At 42.5% G+C, this 21,021-nt stretch overlaps 1 protein-coding gene across 4 annotated transcripts in view; it reads right to left on the bottom strand.

Moving 5' to 3' along the window:
• Positions 1-21,021, bottom strand: part of trip11 (thyroid hormone receptor interactor 11) — a 143,559-nt gene that overhangs the window by 62,780 nt on the left and 59,758 nt on the right. For 3 of the 4 annotated variants that reach the window (XM_068038692.1, XM_068038691.1, XM_068038693.1), the window contains exons 12-14: positions 16,483-16,623; positions 8,933-9,126; positions 4,990-5,153 (exon numbers count right to left, since the gene is read on the bottom strand). In XM_068038692.1, the coding sequence (XP_067894793.1) occupies positions 4,990-5,153; positions 8,933-9,126; positions 16,483-16,623 (499 nt within the window). Of the gene's footprint in view, positions 1-4,989; positions 5,154-8,926; positions 9,127-16,482; positions 16,624-21,021 lie in introns of those variants that run through there. The other variant, XM_068038694.1, reaches the window with a different exon arrangement.

Consider the following 21,021-nt stretch of genomic DNA (forward strand, 5'->3'; position numbering starts at 1 on the left):
CGGCTCACATGGCCAAGCCATCTCAAGCGCCGCTGACTCAGTAGTGTGTATAAGCTGGGGATGTTGGCCGCTTCAAGGACTTCTGTGTTGGAGATATAGTCCTGCCACCTGATGCCAAGTATTCTCCGAAGGCAGCGAAGATGGAATGAATTGAGACGTCGCTCTTGGCTGGCATACGTTGTCCAGGCCTCGCTGCCGTAGAGCAAGGTACTGAGGACACAGGCCTGATACACTCGGACTTTTGTGTTCCGTGTCAGTGCGCCATTTTCCCACACTCTCTTGGCCAGTCTGAACATAGCAGTGGAAGCCTTACCCATGCGCTTGTTGATTTCTGCACCCATTTATACTAATCCTACACTAATCCCATATCCCCACCTGTCCCTATATTTCCCTACCACCTTCCTATACTAGGGGCAATTTATAATGGCCAATTAACCTATCAACCTGCAAGTCTTTGGCATGTGGGAGGAAACCGGAGCACCCGGAGGAATCCCACGCAGACACAGGGAGAACTTGCAAACTCCACACAGGCAGTACCCAGAATTGAACCCGGGTCGCTGGAGCTGTGAGGCTGCGGTGCTAACCACTGCGCCACTGTGCCGCCCTGGTATATGGTAAATCAAGGAGTACAAACAAAGCAAGAGAGAAAGGTATGAATATGTGAAATGATAAACAGACTGTGACAGGAAGGGACAGAGCATACAAATATAAGAGTAAATCAACAGATAAGGCTAGAGGTTACAAAAATAATAGACAAAATTGAAGGCTCTATATCTGAATGCATGTAGCAATCGAAACAAAACAGATGAACTGAGAGCGCAAATAGAAATAAATAAGTACGACCTGATAGTCATTACAGAGACATGGCTGCAGGACAACATAGATTGGGACCTGAATATTGAAGGGTGCATGGCATTCAGGAAGGACAGGAAAGTAGAAGGGCGAGATCAAATAGCCTGAAGGGTACATACTAACTTTTTGTAATTCATGCACCAGGACACCCAGATCCCTCTGCATCTCAGAGCTCTGCAACCTCTGGCAAATCAGGTTAAGGGATAGGTCATTAGAGATGCACTGGCAGACATTTAAGGGGATATTTCAACGAGAAAGAAAAATTCCAAGGTGCGACCTGCCATCCGTGGTTAACTAAATCAGTTAAAGATAGTATCAAACTTAAAGAAAAAGCATATAATTGCACAAAGATGGAGGCAGGTCAGAAGATTGGACAGAATATGAAAAACAGCAAAGAATGACTAAAAGATTGAGAAGGATGGTAAAATTAGAGTACGAGAGAAAGCTGGCTAGAAATATAAAGAGAGATAGTAAGAGTTTCGATATTTAAAAAAGTCAACAAAGTGAGCGTTGATCCTATAGAAAGTGAGTCTGAGAAATTAATAATGGATTATGAGGAGATGGCAGATGAATTGAACAGATATTTTGCATCGGTCTTCACTATTGAGGATACAAGTAACATTCCAGTATTAGCTGCAAGTCAGGAAATGGAAAGAAGGGAGGAACTCAAGAAAATTACAATCACCAGAGAAGTGGTACTGAACAAATTATTGGAGCTGCGGGCCGACAAGTCCCCAGGTCCTAATGGACTCCATCCTAGGGTCTTAAAAGAAGTGGCTAGTGAGATAGTTGAGGAAGGGAGGCAGAACGCCAGTTAGCTTAACATCTGTCTTAGGTAAAATATTAGAAGTGGTTATTAAAGGTTATAGCAGGGCATTTAGAAAAATTCAAGGTAATCAGGCAGAGTCAACATGGTTTTGTGGAAGGGAAATCATGTTTAACCAATTTATTGGAGTTCTTTGAGGGAGTTACATGTGCTGTGGATAAAGGGGAACCGGTGGATGTTTTGTACTTAGATTTCCAGAAGGCATTTGATAAGGTGCCACATCAAAGGTATTGCAGAAAATAAAAGCTCATGGTGTATGGGGCAACATCTTGGCATGGATAACAGGAAAGAGACAGTAGGCATAAATGGGTAATTTTCTGGTTGGCAAGATGTAACGAGTGGTGTGCCACAGGGATCTGTGCTGGGATCTCAACTTTTTACAATTTATATAAATGACTTAGATGAAGGGACCAAAGGTACGGTTGTTAAATTTGCTGATGACACAAAGATAGGTAGGAAAGTAAGTTGTGAAGAGGACATAAGGAAGCTACAAAGGGATACAGATAGGTTAAGTGAGTGGGCAAAGACCTGGCAAATTGAGTATAATGTGGAAAGTCCACTTTGGCAGGAAGAATAAAAAAGCATATTATCTAAATGGTGAGAGATTGCAGAGCTCTGAGATGCAGAGGGATCTGGGTGTCCTAGTGCATGAATCGCAAAAGGTTAGCATGCAGGTACAGCACGTAATTAGGAAAACTAATGGAATGTTATCGTTTATCGCGAGAGGAATGGAATACAAAAGTAGGTAGGTTATGCTTCAGCTACACAGGGCATTGGTGAGACCACATCTGGAGTACTGTGTACAGTACCAGTCTCCTCATTTAAAGGAAGGATGTAAATGCATTGGAGGCAGTACAGAGAAGGTTTACTAGACTAATAGCTGGAATGGGTGGGCTGTCTTACGAGGAAAGATTGGACAGGCTAGGCTTGTATCCACTGGAATTTAGAAGAGTAAGAGGCGACTTGACTGAAACATATAAGATCCTGAGGGGTCTTGACAGGGTGGCTGTGGAAAGAATGTTTCCCCTTGTGGGAGAATCTCGAACTAGGGGTCACTGACTAAAAATAAGGGATTTCCCATTTAAGAGAAGAGACTTTTTCTCTGAGGGTCTTGAGTCTTTGGAACTCTCTTCCTCAAAAGGCAGTGGAAGCAGAGTCTTTGAATATTTTTAAAGCAGAGGTAGATAGATTCTTGATAAGCAAGGGAGTGGAAGGTTATCGGGGATAGGTGGAAATGTGGAGTAATCAGTTCAGCCATGATCTTTTTTGAAAGGCAGAGTAGGCGAGAAGGGTCGAATGGCGTACTCCTGCTCTTATTTTCTATGTTTCTAAGAGTATTTTTAAAATCAATCTCCAGTTGAGATTTTTACTTAGTAGCAGGTACCTGTTTTTATGTCATATTTGTCAATTCCATATAATTCATTATCAGATTTAAAGTTTGATGTAAAGTCATTTTGAGGCAACTTATTGATTTGTGGAGAGTTTTCTTTTTGTTTGCTTTCTTATATTTGTCCTCTTCCAGTTTCTCTTCTCACTCCATACACCTGCTGTTGTACAGTTCATTGCGATAGTTTGGGCTGAAGGTGGTTCCCTTCAGACTATTTGATCTTGCCCTTCTACTTTTTTTTGTTACCACACATCTAGCTGTGGCTTAAATGAGTCTCATGTTCTGGCTTCAACCACTCTTCTGAATAACCCATTCCAACTACGGAGTTGGATGGACTACATTCTGAATTATTATTTAAAAGTATGCCTTTTTAGAAAACTTTCTGGTCTTCTAGATGCCCAGAAACAAATGCTTTTCAGCTTTGACTCCTCAGTTAGTCTTATAATTTTCTCATTTATAATGCCCATTATCCAGAATTTAGCAAGGAAAAGAGTTGAATATTGTCAGTGCACCTTGAACGGATATCATTGGACAGGACGTCAGAAATGCTCCATCCATCAATATCGGCGACCACACTCTGGAAGTGGTTCAACAGTTCACCTACCTAGGCTCAACTATCACCTGTAACCTGTCTCTCGATGCAGAAATCAACAAGCGCATGGGAAAGGTGTCCGCTGCTATGTCCAAACTGGACATAGGGTGTGGGAAAATGGCACACTGACATGGAACACAAAAGTGAGTGTTTCAAGCCTGTGTCCTCAGTACATTGCTCTACAGCAGCGAGGCCTGGACAACGTATGGCAGCCAAGAGCAATGTCTCAACGCATTCCATCTTCACTGTCTCCGGAGAATCCTTGGCATCAGATGGTAGGATCGTATCTCCAACGCAGAAGTCCTCGAGGCGGCCAACATCCCCAGCATATACATCCTACTGAGCCAGCGGCGCTTGAGATGGCTTGGCCATGTGAGCCACATGGAAGATGGCAGGATCCCCAAGGCCGCATTGTGCAGCGAGCTCGTCACTGGTATTAGACCCACCGGCCGTCCATGTCTCCGCTTTAAAGACGTCTGCAAACGCGACATGATGTCCTGCAACATTGACCACAAGTCATGGCAGTCAGTTGCCAGTGATCGCCAGAGCTGGCGGACAGCCATAAAGGCGGGGCTAAAGAGTGGCGAGTGGAAGAGACTTAGCAGTTGGCAGGAAAAAAGACAGAAGTTCAAGGCGAGAGCCAACTGTGTAACAGCCCCAACAACCAATTTTATCCTCAGGGCCTGTGGAAGAGCCTGTCACTCTAGAATTGGCCTTTATAGCCACTCCAGGCACTGCTCCACAAACCAGTGACCACCTCTAGGCGCTTACCCATTGTCTCTCGAGACAAGGAGGCCATAGAAGAAGAACAAGACCTTGAAAACTGAAATTACATCACTGAGGAGATTAACAGGCATCTAAATCAAAGGTTTATCGATTATTCCACATATAAGCTTATTTGGTTTAAAGGAGTGTACTACAGCACTCCAACACATTACACCATTGAGAAATACGAAAGAGGTTCACATCTGCATCCCTCACACAGCAATTCCACACCGTGGCAAAGCCATTATGGGAGGCCCTGAGTCAGGGTTATTTAATTTGAGGATGTGGGAAGAAATTAAAAATAACCGGAGATTCGCTCTATACGTACAACCACTGCCCCCTAGTCTCGGGTTTAAGAGTACAACAGGAAACGTGGTCTTCGGCCTCATACTAGCTTGGACAGAAAAGGGCCTGTTGCATGAGACGATCTTTGGGAAAAATAATTAATGGGGGGGGGGGGGCTGAAATTAATTCAAGTGATCAAGTAAAACTTTTTAGTTAACCTTCCATTTGATCAAATCCATCCCTAAAAATTCCAACAGTTCTCTAGTTCAAACAAAGGCTTACCCTGTTGAAACTGCTCTATCACCATCTGCAGGTTGGTCAGTGACATTGCATACTGCTTTACTTGTTCTTGAGACATATTCAATTGCATCACTGCTTCATCTCGCTGTTTTGCAATGGTTTGAAGTTGTTCCTGTAAGGACTCCACCTGAAGGCTGGCTTGGTGGCTGTTAGGAAGAAAAGCATGCAGCTTGGGTCTTTTGAATTTCCTAAGACACACTTTTCAGGGATAACTTATGCCATCAGCTAAACTGGTTTGGAAGCACTGATGTGTGAAGAATTTACATGGATACCAACACAGCAACTGCATGTCAGTCACACATGTTTTACAGAAAATAAATCAAGCAACAGACACTTCACAGGCAGCCACTATGCATCAAATGTTCCATAAACAATCAGTCTGATTGATGTGTACTCTTCAGTGCACCATTTACGCTGAAGATGTTTAATCACTAAATCAACAGTGCTTGTATTTATTCCAAACAGGTTCCTCTGGTTGTGCAGAATGAATGCAACAATGTTTGCCATTTTATATAAACTCTGTAAAGTTGTCTCCACCTTTTTTCATTAGCATGAACCCAATTCTTGAATTGATTAACCTTGAGTTTGTTGCCAATTAGAGTCAGTCATTTAAGGCACAGAAGGAGGCCATTCAGCCCATTGAATTAAACCAAATCAGGAGCTTGTTCAAGCCCAACTCAAGGATTTGAGCACATAAATCTAGACTGAGGCACAAAGGAAGTGCAACACTGTCAGAGGAGGCATCCTTTGGATCAAAGTCAAACCAAAGAGTTTATTCTGCTAGTGCAGGGAGATGTTTAAGATAAATGGAACTATTCAAAGAAGATTAGGAAGTTCCTCATGCCTTGGTCTATGTTCAATCTACCTCTTTGGCCAAGTTTTTGGTCATCTGCCCTAATATCCCCTTATGTGGCTTGGTGTCAATGTTTGTTTTATAACATTCATGTGAACATTTTATTATGTTAAAGGCACTACATAATACAAGTTCTTGTTCTTTCCTCAACCGACATCACCAAAATTGCACACTGCACAAAGTACTTCATTACAAAATAAAGACTTACATTTATATAGCTTCTTTCACAATCTCAGGATGCCCCAAAATGCCTTACACCTACTTTTGAACTGTTGTATTTTAGGAAACATGGCAGACCATGAGCACAGCAAGCTCCCACAAACAGCAACGTGATACTGATCAGATAATCTGTTTTAGTGATGTTGTTTGAGGGATAAAAATTGGCCAAGACAATAGTGGCGTGGGATCTTTTACATCCTCCTGAGGAGGCAGACGGGCCACAGTTTTAACATCTCATCTGAAAAATGCTTTGGGACATTTCTGGCAGACATGGTAAGCCACTATTATAAATGCAAAAATCTTTATTCCTTCCTGTCTCAGCCTTGTCAGAACATATGTATTTGCCAGAAATTGCTTGTTTACTGATCAGGACCATGAACTGTAATTCAACTTTCCCCTCTTCCGAGCTTGGGTTCATTGAGCCAAATGTGGTGGCTCACTAGAGCGCTGACAAAGATCAGTTCATGTAGTGCACAGAAAGAACTGAACCTGGAATCCTGTGTGGCTCAACATCATTCATCTATTTTATTAAGTTGTTACATTAATTATCCTTTCCTTTCTCAAGCAAATACTGAACAGTTGCTCAAAATGCCAGACTGACTGGCCCTCAGATATATCCTCTCTACCTCTGCAGAAGTATTTAGTCAGCCCAATCAGTGCTTTCACAGGATGCTATAACTGAGATTAGTCAGAGTTATACAGCACAGAAACAGGCCCTTCGGCCCATCGTGTCTGTGCCGGTTATTCCAGCACCCAACTATTCTAATCCCATATTCCTGCACTTGGTCCATAGCCTTGTATGCTATGGCGTTTCAAGTGCTCATCTAAATACTTTGTAAATGTTGAGAGGGTTCCTGCCTCTACCACCTCTTCAGGCAGTGCATTTCAGGTTCCAACCACCTATATTCATGTCTAAATCATTAATGTACACTACAAACAGCAAGGGTCCCAGCACCGATCCCTGTGGTACACCACTGGTCACAGGCTTCCAATCGCAAAAACAGCCCTCGACCATTATCCTCTGCCTCCTGCCACTAAGCCAATTTTGGATCCAATTTGCCAAATTGCCCTGGATCCCATGGACTCTTACCTTCTTACCCAATCTCCCATGCCAGACCTCATCAAAAGCCTTACTGAAATCCATGTATACTACATCTACTGCTTTACCCTCATCTACACATCTATTCACCTCCTCGAAAAATTCAATCAAGTTAGTTAGACACGATCTCCCCTGGCAAAGCCATGCTGACTATCCTTAAATCCCTGCCTCTCCAAGTGGAGATTAATTCTGTCCCTCAGAATTTTTTCCAATATTTTCCCAACCACTGATGTTAGACTCACTGGCCTGTAATTACCTGGTTTATCCCTATTACCCTTCTTGAATAATGGTACCACATTCGCTGTTCTCCAGTCCTCTGGTACCTCTCCTGTGGCCAGAGAGGATTTGAAAATTTGTGTCAAAGCCCCTATTCTCCTCCCTTGCCTCATATAACAGCCTGGGATACATCTCATCTGGGCAAGGGGATTTATCCACTTTTAAGCCTGCTAAAACAGCTAATATTTCCTCCCTTTCAATGCTAATATGTTCAAGTATATCACAATCACCCTCCCTGATCTCCACACCTATATCGTCCTTCTCCATAGTGAACACTGATGAAAAGTAATCATTTAAAACCTCACCCATGTCCTCCAGCTCCACACAAAGATTGCCACGTTGGTCTCTAATGGGCCCTACTCTTTCCCTGGTTATCCTCTTACCCTTAGTATACTTATAAAACACCTTGGGATTTTCCTTTATCTTGCCCGCCAGTGTTTTTTCTTATCCTCCCTTCGCTCTCCTAATTACTTTAAGTTCCACCCTACACTTTCTATACTCCTCTAGTGCCTCCGCTGTTTTCAGTGCTTGGGATCTGCCGTAAACCTTTTTTTTCCTGATCCAATCCTCTATATCCCTCGACATCCAGGGTTCCCTGGGCCTGTTAGTCCTACCCTTCACCTTAGCAGGTACATGTTGGCTCTGAACTCTCACAATTTCCTCTTTGAATGACTCCCACTGACATGATGTAGACTTTCCTACAAGTAGCAGCTCCCAGTCCACTTTGGCCAGATTCTGTTTTATCATATTGAAATCAGCCTTCCCCCAATTCAGTACCTTTATTTCTGGTCCATCTTTGTCCTATTCCATAACTACCTTAAATCTTACAGAGTTATGATCACTACCCCAAAATGCTCCCCCACTGACACTTCTACCACCTGTCCGGCTTCAGTCCCTAGGATTAGGTCCAGTACTGCACCTTCTTTTGTAGGACTTTCTACATACTGGCTCAAAAAGCTCTCCTGTATGCATTTTAAGAATTCCGCCCCTTTTAAGCCTTTTGCACTAAGACCATCCCAGTTAATATTGGGGAGGTTGAAATCCCCTACTATTATTACCCTATTACTTTTACACCTCTCAGAGATTTGCCTACATATCTGCTCCTCTATTGCTTCCTGACTGTTTGGAGGCCCTGTAGTACACACCCAGCCAAGTGACTGCCTCCTTTTTGTTTTTAAGTTCTACCCAAATGGCCTCATTTGAGGAACCTTCTAAGATGTCATCTTTCCTTACTGCAGTAATTGACTCTTTGATCAACAGTGCAATGCCACCTCCTCTTTCATCCCCTCTCCTGTCGCGCCTGAAGATTCTATAGCAGGGAATATTGACCTGCCAGTCCTGTCCCTCCCTCAACCATGTCTCTGTGACAGTGATTGACTGTGAAGCAAATCATAGCCCATATAGAGGATTTGTTAAACAATTGAGCATCTTTACTAATTACTAGTTTAGATTATTTAGTAAAAAAGCATTACTTCTACCTGGCGTTTTCCACAGCACATGATGATGATGCCAACTTCTCCCCCAGGAAAGTGGCTTTCTTCCTCAGCTCAGTCTCTCGGTCCTCAGCTGCTAAGGCCTCTTTGGTGTATGACTCTTCCATCTCAATTAAGTGTTGTCGCAATCGCTGCAAATCCTGGTTCAAACGTTGCTCCTTATCGCGCATGTGTTGCAGCTGAAATAACAGGTGTTACCATCACATCATGTGTTTGGTAGGATTGCTAATTATTCCTTTTTCCAAGATAATAAGCCACACGGAAATCAGGGACAGATCGTCAATGAGGAGAACACAATAGAATGTCAGGACTAGGTGGAAGCGAGACCTAATAAATTCCAACAAAAGTGCAGGTGATACCAAGCATGCAGTTCTCCTCTCCAGCCTTTTGTCTGCACTCACCAAACTTAAGTAGTCAATCTCCATTGTCCTGAAGTTAGCGAGAACCCAAGATTATTGAGTCTAGCAATCTGTCTTTCTTCACCAAATCCACTAAACTAACTAAGATTCCCTGAAACATTTTCAGTTACAGAGCAATGCACAACTTTGGATTCTGTTTTATGCTCAATTTCTCAGGCCTACGGCACAAAAAAGTCCTTACAAGTAATAAACCGTGCTGTTTTTTGTTAGGTATTACCTCTCACTCCCATTGGCCTCAAGTTGAGTTAACTAATGATTTTTGTTATTTTTTCCACAGCTGTCAGCTGCATGGTGCACAATTTTATCAAGATGCAATCATTTTCAGCCTGCCCCCTACTAAGCCTAACATTATTTAAGTCATGGAGTGCTGTGACAGGCTCTAAATATAAATGAGGAAAAACAGCATATGGAGAACCAAAGCCAAACAATCGACTCAATTTTTTTTATTCTTTCATGGGATGTGGGCATCACGGGCAAGGCCAGCATTTGTTGTCCATCCCTAATTACCATTGACAACCAAGTGGCTTGCTAGGCCATTTCAGAGGGCAGTTAAGAGTCAACCACATTGCCGTGGGTCTGGAATCACATGTAGGCCAGACCAGGGAAGGATGGTAAATTTCCTTCCTTAAAAGGACATTAGTGAACCAGATGGAATTTTATGACAATCGATGATGGTTTCATGGCACCATTACTGAGACTAACTTTCAATTCCACACTTTTATTAATGAATTAAATTTAAAGTCCATCAGCTGCTGTGGTGGGATTTCAACTCGTGTCCCCAGGGCATTAGCCTGAACCGCTGTACTCTCAAACACTTCTAGAAATCCAAATTGCTTAGGAATACGTACAGGCGAAACTTTTAAATATATGGGATACATAAGTTCTCGGGGGCCTTATTCAGCAATCTGCTGTGCTTGAGAGTTCCCGATGCTGATCATAGAATTATAGAATGGTTACAACACAAGAAGCAGCCATTCAGCCTGTCATGTCTGTGCCAGCTCTCTACAAGAGCAACTCATTTAGTCCCACTCCCCCGCTTTTCCCTATGGCCCTGCAAAATTGTTTTCTTCAGATAATTATCCAGTTCCCTTTTGAATGCCTCAATTAAATCTGCCTCCGACACGTAGGCAGTGCATTCCATATTCTAACCACTCGCTGCATAAAAAGGTTTATCCTCATGTCTCTGTTGCTTCTTTTGCCAATCACCTTAAAATCGCTGTCCTCTGGTTCTGGATCCTTGCAACAATGGAACAGTTTCTCCCTATCTACTCTGTTCAGACCCCTCATGATTTTGAACACTTCTATCAAATCTCCTCTCGACCTACTTTTTTCCAAGGAGAACCGCCCCAGCTTCCCCAACCTATCAGTGTAACTGAAGTTCCTCATCCCTGGAACCATTCTCACAAATCTTTTCTGCACCCTCTCTAAATGCCTTAACATCTTTCCAAAAGTGTGGTGCCCAGAACTGGACACAATACTCCAGTTGAGGCCAAAGCAGCGTTTTATACAGGTTTATCAAAACTTCCTTGGTCTTGTACTCTAAGCCCCATTTATAAAGCCGAGGATCCTGCATGCTTTATTAACTGCTTTCTCAAGCTGCCCTGTAACCTTCAATGATTTGTGCACATATACCCCCAGGTCTCTCCGCTCTTGCACTCCATTTAGAATTGTACCCTTTAAATTTATATTGCCTCTCCTCATTCTTCCTACCAGAATCACTTCACACTGTTCTGCATTAAAATTCATCTGCCACTTGTCTGTTCATTCCACCAGTCTGTATGTCCTCTTGAAGTTAAGTACTACCCTCCTCACAGTTCACAATACTTCCTAGTTTAGTGGCATCTGTAAATTTTGAAATTATGCCCTGTACACCCAAGTCTAAGTCATTAATATATATCAAGAAAAACACTGAGCCCTAGGGAACCCCACTACCTTCCTCCAGTTCGAAAAACAACTGTTAACAACTACTCTCCGCTTCTTGTCACTCAGCCAATTTCGTATCCATGCTGCTACAGTCCCTTTTTTTCCATGGGCTCTAACTTTGCTGACAAGCCTGTTATGTGGCACTTTATCAAATGCTTTTTGGAAGTCCATGTACACCAGATCAACCACGTTAACACTCATCACGCCTCTCTGTTACCTCAACAAAAAACTAAAGCAAGTTAGTTAAACACCATTTGCCTGAACAAATTCGTGCTGGCTTTCCTTTACTAATCCACATTTGTCCAAGTGTCCCAAATTATCATTTCTAAAAGCTTTCCCACCACCGAGGTTAAACTGACTGGTCTATAGCTGCTGGGCTTGCCCTTGCACCCTTTTCTGAATAAGGATGAAACATTTGCAATTCTCTAGTCCTCTGGCACCACACCTGTATCTGAGGAGGATTGGAAGATTGTAGCCAATGCCTCCGCAATTTTCACCCTTACTTCCCTAAGTATCCCTGGATGCATCTCATCTGGTCCTGGTGACTTATCAACTTTAAGTACAGCCAGCCTATCTCATACCTCCCCTTTATCAATGTTTAATCCATTTAGTGTCTCAACTACCTCCTCTTGACTTAGGCATCAACTTCTTCCTTGGTAAAAACAGATTCAAACTACTTATTTAGTACCTCAGTCATGCCCTCTGCCTCCATGCGTAATTCCCCTTTTAGGTCCCTATTCAGCCCCACTCTTCCTTTTACTACTTATATGTCTGGAGTATTCTTTTAGATTCCATTTTATTTTAGCCACAATTCTCTTCTCATACTCTCTTTGCTTCCCATTTGTTTTTTCACTTCCCCCTGAACCTTCTCGATTCTGCCTGGTCCTCAATTGTACTTTCCACCTGACATCTGTCATATGCACCCTTTTTCTGCTTCATCTTACTCTATGTCTTTTGCCATCTAGGGAGCTCTGGATTTTTTTGCCCCACCTTTCCTCCTCGTGGGAATGTACCTTGACTGCACCCAAACTATCTCCTCTTTAAAGGCCGCCATTGTTCAGTTACAATTTTGCCTGGCAATTTTTGGTTCCAATTAACTTGGACCAGATCTGTTCTCACTCCACTGAAGTTGACCCTTCCACAATTAATTATCTTTAATCTGGATTGCTCCTTGTCCTCTTCCATAGCTAACCTAAACCTCATAATGTTGTGGTCACCATCCCCGAAATGTTCCCCTACTGACACTTGATCCACTGTCCCACCTCATTCCCCAGAACCAGGTCCAGCAATGCCTCATTGGACTGGAAACAAAGAAAATTCTCCTGAACACACTCTAGAAACTCTCCTCCCTTTATACAATTATCCCAGGCTATATTAGGACAATTAAAGTCTCCCATTATAACTACTCTATAATTCTTGTACCTCTCTGTAATTTCCTTGCAAATTTGTTCCTCCATATCCTTCCCAGTAGTTGGTGGTCTATAGAATACACCCAGCAATGTAATGGTACCTCCATTGTTTCTTAGTTCTAGCCAAATATATTCTGTCCTTGACCCATCTAGGACATCCTGAAACTCCAGCACTGCAATGTACTCCTTAATCAATACAGCTACCCCTCCTACCTTCCTTCCCCATATTGCTGAACACCTTATATCCAGGAATATTTAGAATCCAGTCCTTCCCTTTTTTGAGCCAGGTCTCCGTTATCACCACGCCATCATATTTCTACGTAGCTATCTGGGCCTGCAGCTCACCAATCATATTTACCACACTCTGCACATTCATATATATGCATAGTAAACCTAATTTAGACCTCATTATATTCACTCTTACACTGACCCCACCTAATGCCTCACTATTTCCTATTCTACTGCTGTGTCTCCCAATTCTTCGTGCACCTTGGATTTCCTCTCTTGGTACCCACACACCTGGCAATTTAGTTTAAACCCTCCCCAATAGCACTCGCAAAATCTCCTCGCAAAGACATTGGTCCCAGCTCTGTTCAGGTGCAAAGTGTCTGGCCTATGCTTTTCCCATCTCCCCCAGAACCAATCCCAAAGTCCCACGAATTTAAAGTCCTCCCTCCTGCACCATCTCTCTAGCCACGCATTCATCTGCTCTATCTTACTTCTGTAAGCACTTGCATGTGATACTGGGAGTAATCCGGAAATTACTACCTTTGAGGTCCTGCTTGCTAGTTTCTTTCCTAGCTCCCTAAACTATGCCTGCAGGACCTCATCCCTCTTTCTACCAATATGGACCATGACTGCTGGCTGTTGACTCTCCCGAGAGTGATCTGCAGCCGCTCTGTGACATCCTTGAGCTCAGCACCAGGGAGGCATCCTGGATTCACGTCTGCAGCTGCTGAAATGCCCTGACTGTTGCTTTAACTATAGAATCCCTATCACTATTGCTTTTCCAATCTTCCTCTGGTCCCCCTGTACAGTTGAACAGAATATTTGCTTGCTGGTGAATGAGATGCACTCAAATGAATCCTGTACTACCTGCCTGGTCCTTCTTGACTGCCTAGCGGTCACCCATTCTCTCTCTGCTGCAAACCCTTAAGCTGCGGGGTGATCGCATCTATAATGTCCTATCCACGAAACTCTCAGCCTTGTGAATGCACCACAGTGACACCAGTTACTCTGAAACCCAGAGCTCGAGCTGCTGCAGCTGACGACATTTCCTGCACATGTGGTTGTCCAGGAGACAAGAGGAATCCTGGAGTTCCTACATGGAGCAGGATGCGCACTCCATGGGTGAAGCTGCCCTGCCATGCATCTATTTATTAGACCAATAGCTGAAACAGAAACTTTTCAATTTTTGTATCACTAACAAATGTTGCCCTCAAAGAAACCCCAAAAGCTATAAGGAGGTGCAGAAAGACCCCAACATTGACTTACTTTCAGAAAAAACTGAACACTGAGAATACTATTAGCAGACTATCAAAGTAGGCTTTGCAGCTTGCCAAGTGAATGTGTTATCTCTAATAGGGACTTCTGCCAATGTGGTGGCTAACTAAATCTGAACCACCTGCTAGTGAATAAGCTTTATAAGTGCACTGGATATGCAGTTAGCTTTATTTATACGCTGCCTTGAATGCACCACTGGCATAATAGTTTTTTTGTCTCTCTAAAGGAAATTTCCCACACTTTAGCTATGCTTAAAACATCAGAGAAAACCACAACAGAAAACACAAAAAAATGACTAACTTAATGCTCATTCCCATGGCCAGTGCTATATTTTCAAGCCTGCAGTGGATATCATCTCAAGGTCAGTAGCATCAGACATGGCTGTAATCAATCTGTGCACCTTACTTTTGATGCATGTTGACTTACTGTCTAATAATGATTTGTGCGATATTACACCTTGGGTTACATTTTCACCGCCTCATGATCTGAACCAAGTATTTATGTCTTTCGCACATGCATTTCTTCAATATCTCTAAAGATGGACTGAGCAAGGTTTAGTACATGTCCTTAAACTATTTTATTTCATGGCAAATGGACATATGGAACAGTTATGATCAGATTCACTTATCTTAATTAGTACAACCTATTTTTGCATAATGATAATAAAGAACACGTGGCACCTCCTTACATCACTGGGTCATCTTAATTAACTTAAAGATAACCAATGGCTTCTTTTCTCCACTGCCACTGCCTCTTTAAAGCTCTCTGCCTTGCTCCTTTCACCCTAACCTCTAGCAAGTCTCAGGAGCTCATAGATTTCATTGTCACCAGACAGAGATAATCCAATCCAATCCAATCTACCATTACCCTTCCTCTTTCCCAGTAAGCCAAAGCTTCCCCATACGCGTCCAGTCTAGTCCTAAATTCCCATCTTGGTACCTCATCTTCCTTCCAATCCTATCAACCCCTTTTCTAGAGCTTATTTAATTTCCAAGACCCATCTCCTACTTCCTTGACTTGGCAAAATTGTTGAACACCCAATTTTCTTTCTCATTTCCCACTGTAATGTGCTCCCTCTGCTCAGGCACTGCTCCCTTCCTTTCCAAAACCATCAACTCTCTGCTTAAAACACTTAGCCTTGCAAACACTGTCCTATCTCCAACCTCCCTTGCATCTCTAAAATGCTTGAAAAATGTTTTCACTTCAATATCCATGTCCATTTCTCCCATGTTATCAAAACAGCCTAAACTAAAGGCATTAATAAAATTCTCAGTAACTGTCACTGTGGAGCATTATCCGACTCATTCCCTCACAGCCTTTGACACGGTCGACTATATGATTTTGCTCCAACACCTCCTCCACTATCCAATTCAGTGGGACTGCCCTTTGCTTTGTTCTACTCTTACCTATCCAATCGTAGCAAGATCATCTTTAGCAATGGCTTCTCTTCCCAACCTCACAGCATTACTTTGGAAGTCCCTGAAGGACCTATTCTTGGACTCTTCTTCCTTCACCAAGTCACACTATGGTGACGACATCTGACAATACACAGTCAGCTTCCATACGTGTTCTGTTAGAAGTTTTGTGTCAGCAGAAATTCTAATGACCAAGATGCTCAACGTCACTAGGGGCCCAGGACAACGTCAGGGCTCTTGGCCAGAAGGCATTTAGTTACAAGCAGAATGTGACAACACAGCTTCCTTAGCGGGCTTACAACTAAACTGAAAAAAAACTAACTGGCTCAACAAGAGTGCCACCTTCTTCTCCCCAGCCATACAAGTCCACCTTGACTAGAGCTCTTTCAACAGGTTACTTCCATGACTGACTATGATGTTCTGTTGTACTAGATAAATCTCTCTCAATTATGAAGAGTTTGTGCTTCTTTGTAGATTTGGAATGTGGACAGTTCAAAAATATGGCTCCTGGTGAGGGAAATGCTCACAAAGGTGAAAGGAACACAAGCACCAAGCATGCTCATGTCAATGCTGCACAGCTTGTGCCTGAATGAGACATTGCTAATTCTGTGTAGCTTTATAGTCTGTCAGCACGTCTGGTAGATTACTCCAAAACACAAAGTTAATTTAGCACTGCAGACTGGTGTTTATTTGGAGCTAGATTGATACAGCTCAAAACCAGTTTAATTTAACATCCTTTCACCCATCTGGACAGGATTTAAATTCAAGTTCCTGAGTTGCAATTGTTACATTCCTTTCAGCTGTGCTCAACATGCTTTGCTACATCTACAATGCTTAAAGTTAATCACATTTCAACAATATCTTACCTCATTCACTAATGCAGTGTTTTCCATCTGTTTCTGTTTGAGGGCCAGCATTACTTGGTCTCTCTCATGCTGAAACATCCCTGCTTGCTCCTGCATTGATTTCACTTCATTAAGCAGCTGATTTAACTCACCAGTTTTCCCCTTCAAATTATGAAATAGAACCGATCAATTCTATAATGAAGCTCGAGTCCAACAAGACAAAAGTCAACATATCTCTTTAAAAAAACATTTAACTAACCAAATCAATATTGTAATGCTTTAGCTTGCTTTTTCAAATTTGGTAATTTATGTCATTTTGCAGTGTCTAGAGTTGTATCTTATTTTTTATACATTAGCAAATTTTCACATTTAGAATTGTTCTTTCAGTGTATAACTGTACAATTTAAACAGGAAGGCAACATTGAGTAGGGGGAGTAGTTGGCAGTACTGTATTCCCCATTTTCTTTTACAGAAAATTATTTTTTTCCCTTGAATAACTTCGACTTTTTAAAAAGTCAATGTTATTGCTGACATGGGGATTTTAAGTCCATTGCAACAAAGGGTTTTTTTCCCCCAACATTCGATCTTTTGGGGCTTCAATCACAGGAAGCATCCCAGCGCAGCTTCACTGTAAACAGTGGGGAGCCAATCTGGAAATGTCTAATCTAGGGAAATCACTCTACTGAATGGAAATATAGATTTTTCACATAGTAACATGGTTGCTGGGTCAACTTTCAGACCAATGTGAAATAGAGCCACGCTAGGACACATGTGGACAATCCCTTTAGTTACCATCACTGGAGCACCTCGCAGGGAAGCAGAAACGACTCTAGGAATGGCATCCAAGCGATAAAATTGGCAATTTTTTCGAATGGGTAAGAAATATGACATTTTGTTCTATAAAAATGAATATTTTCAACAACAAATATTCTAGACTCTTGTTATGCTTCAAAGGTTACCTGAATTTAAGAAACAAGGAACATGATCCGCTGGGGCAGACTATATATTTATACATGAGACACAACGGACAGAAGACACAGTTAATTTGGTCTAGGAACAGTATTTGCAGATTTAGGCATGATGCTGTCTCAGGTAAGGCTATCTGAACCAGCATTGGCACAGAAACAGAGTCTTAGCCTAGTACAGTTCAGAAGCTTTACAAAATCTCATACAAGCCCAGTTTGCTGTCTTCTCCAGGGGCCTATGGATTAAATTAACATTGAAGGTGTAAAGTGCATAAAGTAGTCCTTTTGCATATCGCTTGGGATTGCTAGAAACTGAAGAGTAACTGGACTGAGGTTACACAAGTCATTAGAGAGATATCTAACATGAAGGAGAGATTCCCTCTCTTTCATGAATTGGGTGATCTAAGTCAAGTAGGTATAATGCAATAAGAAAGCAATCTTTTATATATTGGGTCAAAGGATGTCAAAAGTTTAACGATTTCCACACAGTTCTCAAGTGTTCCCTCCCCCCCCAACCTGAAGACTGGATGGAAATAATTGATACTTCTAATGCAAAAAATCAATCATTAACATTGATAAGAATTTAAGGACCCAAAAGTCTAGCCAAACAAGGAAAGCTGAATATGAAGTTACCCAGATAATTATTAAGTCTATGTCTGATGGCTCATCCATTTATAATTGATGTGTCGGGTGCATTTGTTTTGCTGAAAATATACAGGTACGAGATACTTGCTCCCTGTGTGGATGAGGAAAAGGGCTGCGGGGAGGATGAGCCAACTGACCATGGCACCATGGTGCAGAAGGCCATTCAAGAGGGGGGAGCAAAAAGGCAAGTGGTAGTTATAGGGGATTCTATAATTAGGGGGATAGATAGTATCCTTTGCAAGCCGGATCGGGAGTCCCGCATGGTGCGTTGCTGCCGGTGCAGGACATCTCTGACCGGCTTGAAAGGATATTGGAGCGGGAGGGGGAGGATCCAGTTGTTGTGGTCCACATTGGGACTAACAACATAGGCAAGGCTAGGATGGAGGACCTGTTTGGGGATTATAAAGCACTAGGAACGAAATTAAGGAACAGGTCCTCGAGGGTCATAATCTCCGGATTACTGCCCGAGCCACATGCAAATTGGCTTAGGGATAAGAATATTAGGGAAGTAAACACGTGGCTAAGGGAGTGGTGTGGGAAAGAGGGGTTCCATTTCATGGGGCATTAGCATCAGTTTTGGAACCAGGGGGATCTGTACCGATGGGACAGTCTCCACCTGAACCGATCTGGAACCAGTATTCTAGCGAAACGGATAAATAGGGTGGTCTCTAGGACTTTAAACTAGTGAGTCGGGGGGAAGGGAAAGGGAAAACGACAGTGAGTATGATGGTAAATAAAAAGGCAAGCAGCAGGTTAACGTGTGCAGGAGGGTTTAAGTTCAAGGCAGACGATGAAAGAAGCAGAAAGGAAGGATAACTCAGGAGTTATTATTAGAGATGTTGGAAATCATGAGGGTAAGAAAGCTAGCATTAAGGCACTTTACCTGAATGCTCGTAGTATTCGTAACAAGGTTGATGAGTTAACGGCACAAATCATCGCGAATGAATATGATTTGGTAGCCATTACGGAGACATGGTTACAGATTGGTCACGACTGGGAGTTAAATATCCAGGGGTACAAGACTATTCGGAAGGACAGACAGGAAGGTAAGGGAGGTGGTGTAGCTCTGATATTCAAGGACGACATCAGGGCGGTGCTGAGAGATGATATAGGTTCTATGGAGAATGAGGTTGAATCCATTTGGGTGGAAATTAGAAACTCTAAGAAGAAAAAGTCATTGATAGGCGCAGTCTTATAGGCCACCAAATAATATCACATTGGGGCGGGCAATAAACAAAGAAATAACTAATGCCTGTAAAAATGGTACAGCAATTATCATGGGGGATTTTAATCTACATGCAGATTGGTCGAACCAGCTCAGTCAGGGTAGCCTTGAGGAGGAGTTCGTTGAGTGTATCCGTGATAGTTTTCTTGAACAGTATGTAATGGAGGGAGCAAGCTATCCTAGATCTAGTCCTGTGTAATGAGACAGGAATAATTAATGACCTCATAGTTAGGGATCCTCTTGGAAGGAGTGATCACAGTATGGTTGAATTTAGAATACAGATGGAGTGTGTGAAGATAAAATCCAATACCAGGGTCCTGCGCTTGAACAAGGGGGACTACAATTGAATGAGGGAGGAATTGGCTAAAGTAGACTGGAAACAAAGATTTTATGGTGGGACAGTTGACGAGCAGTGGAGGACTTTCAAAGCAATTTTTCAAAGTGCTCAGGAAAAGTATATTCCAGTGAAAAGGAAGGACTGGAAGAAAAGGGGTAATCTGCCATGGGTGTCTAAAGAAATAAGGGAGGCTATCAAATTGAAAGAGAAGGCATACAAAGTGGCCAAAACAGCATGAAACTAATAGATTGGGAAAACTTTAAAGGTCAACAGAAAGCCACAAAAAGAGCTATAAAGAAAAGTAAGATAGAACATGAGAAAAAACTAGCACAGAATATAAAGATAGATAGCAAAAGTTTCTATAAATATATAAAACGAAAAAGAGTGGCTAAAGTAAACAAAAACAAGAAATGCTGGAATCACTCAGCAGGTCTGGCAGCATCTGTGGAAAGAGAAGCAGAGTTAACGTTTCGGGTCAGTGACCCTTCTAAAGTAAACATTGGTCCTTTAGAGGATGAGAAGGGGAATTTAGTTATGGGATATGATGAAATGGCCGAGGCATTGAACAGGTATTTTGTATCGGTCTTCACAGTGGAGGACATTAATAACATGCCAGTAATTGACAAAGAGACGAACGTAGGTGAGGACCTGGAAACAATCATTATTACGGAAGAGGTAGTGTTGGGCAAGCTAATGGAGCTAAGGATTGATAAGTCTCCTGGCCCTGATGGAATGCATCCCAGGGTACTAAAAGAGATGGCGGGAGAAATAGCAGGTGCACTGGCGGCAATTTTCCAAAATTCACTGGACTCTGGGGTAGTCCCAGCAGATTGGAAAACAGCAGATGTGACGCCACTGTTTAAAAAGGGAGGTAGACAAAAGATGGGGAATTATAGACCGGTTAGCTTAACCTCTGTAGTGGGGAAGATGCTTGAGTCTATTTTCAAGGAAGAAATAGCAGGGCATCTCGATAGAAATTGCCCATTGGGCAGACGCAGCATGGGTTCATGAAGGGCAGGTCATGCTTGACAAATCTTTTGGAATTCTATGATGACATTACGAGCAAGGTGGACAGTGGGGACCCAGTGGATGTGGTGTACCTGGATTTCCAAAAGGCCTTCGACAAGGTGCCGCACAAGAGGCTGCTGCATAAGATAAGGATGCATGGCGTTAGGGGTAAAGTATTAGCATGGATAGAGGATTGGTTGACTAACAGGAAACAGAGAGTGGGGATAAGTGAGTGCTATTCTGGTTGGCAATCAGTCACTAGTGGTGTGCCTCAGGGATCGGTGTTGGGACCGCAATTATTTACAATTTATATAGATGATTTGGAGTTGGGGACCACGTGTCGGGTGTCAAAGTTTGCAGATGACACTAAGATGAGTGGC

Source organism: Heterodontus francisci, chromosome 9, assembly GCF_036365525.1.
Source record: "Heterodontus francisci isolate sHetFra1 chromosome 9, sHetFra1.hap1, whole genome shotgun sequence".
Taxonomy (NCBI): Eukaryota; Metazoa; Chordata; class Chondrichthyes; order Heterodontiformes; family Heterodontidae; genus Heterodontus; species Heterodontus francisci.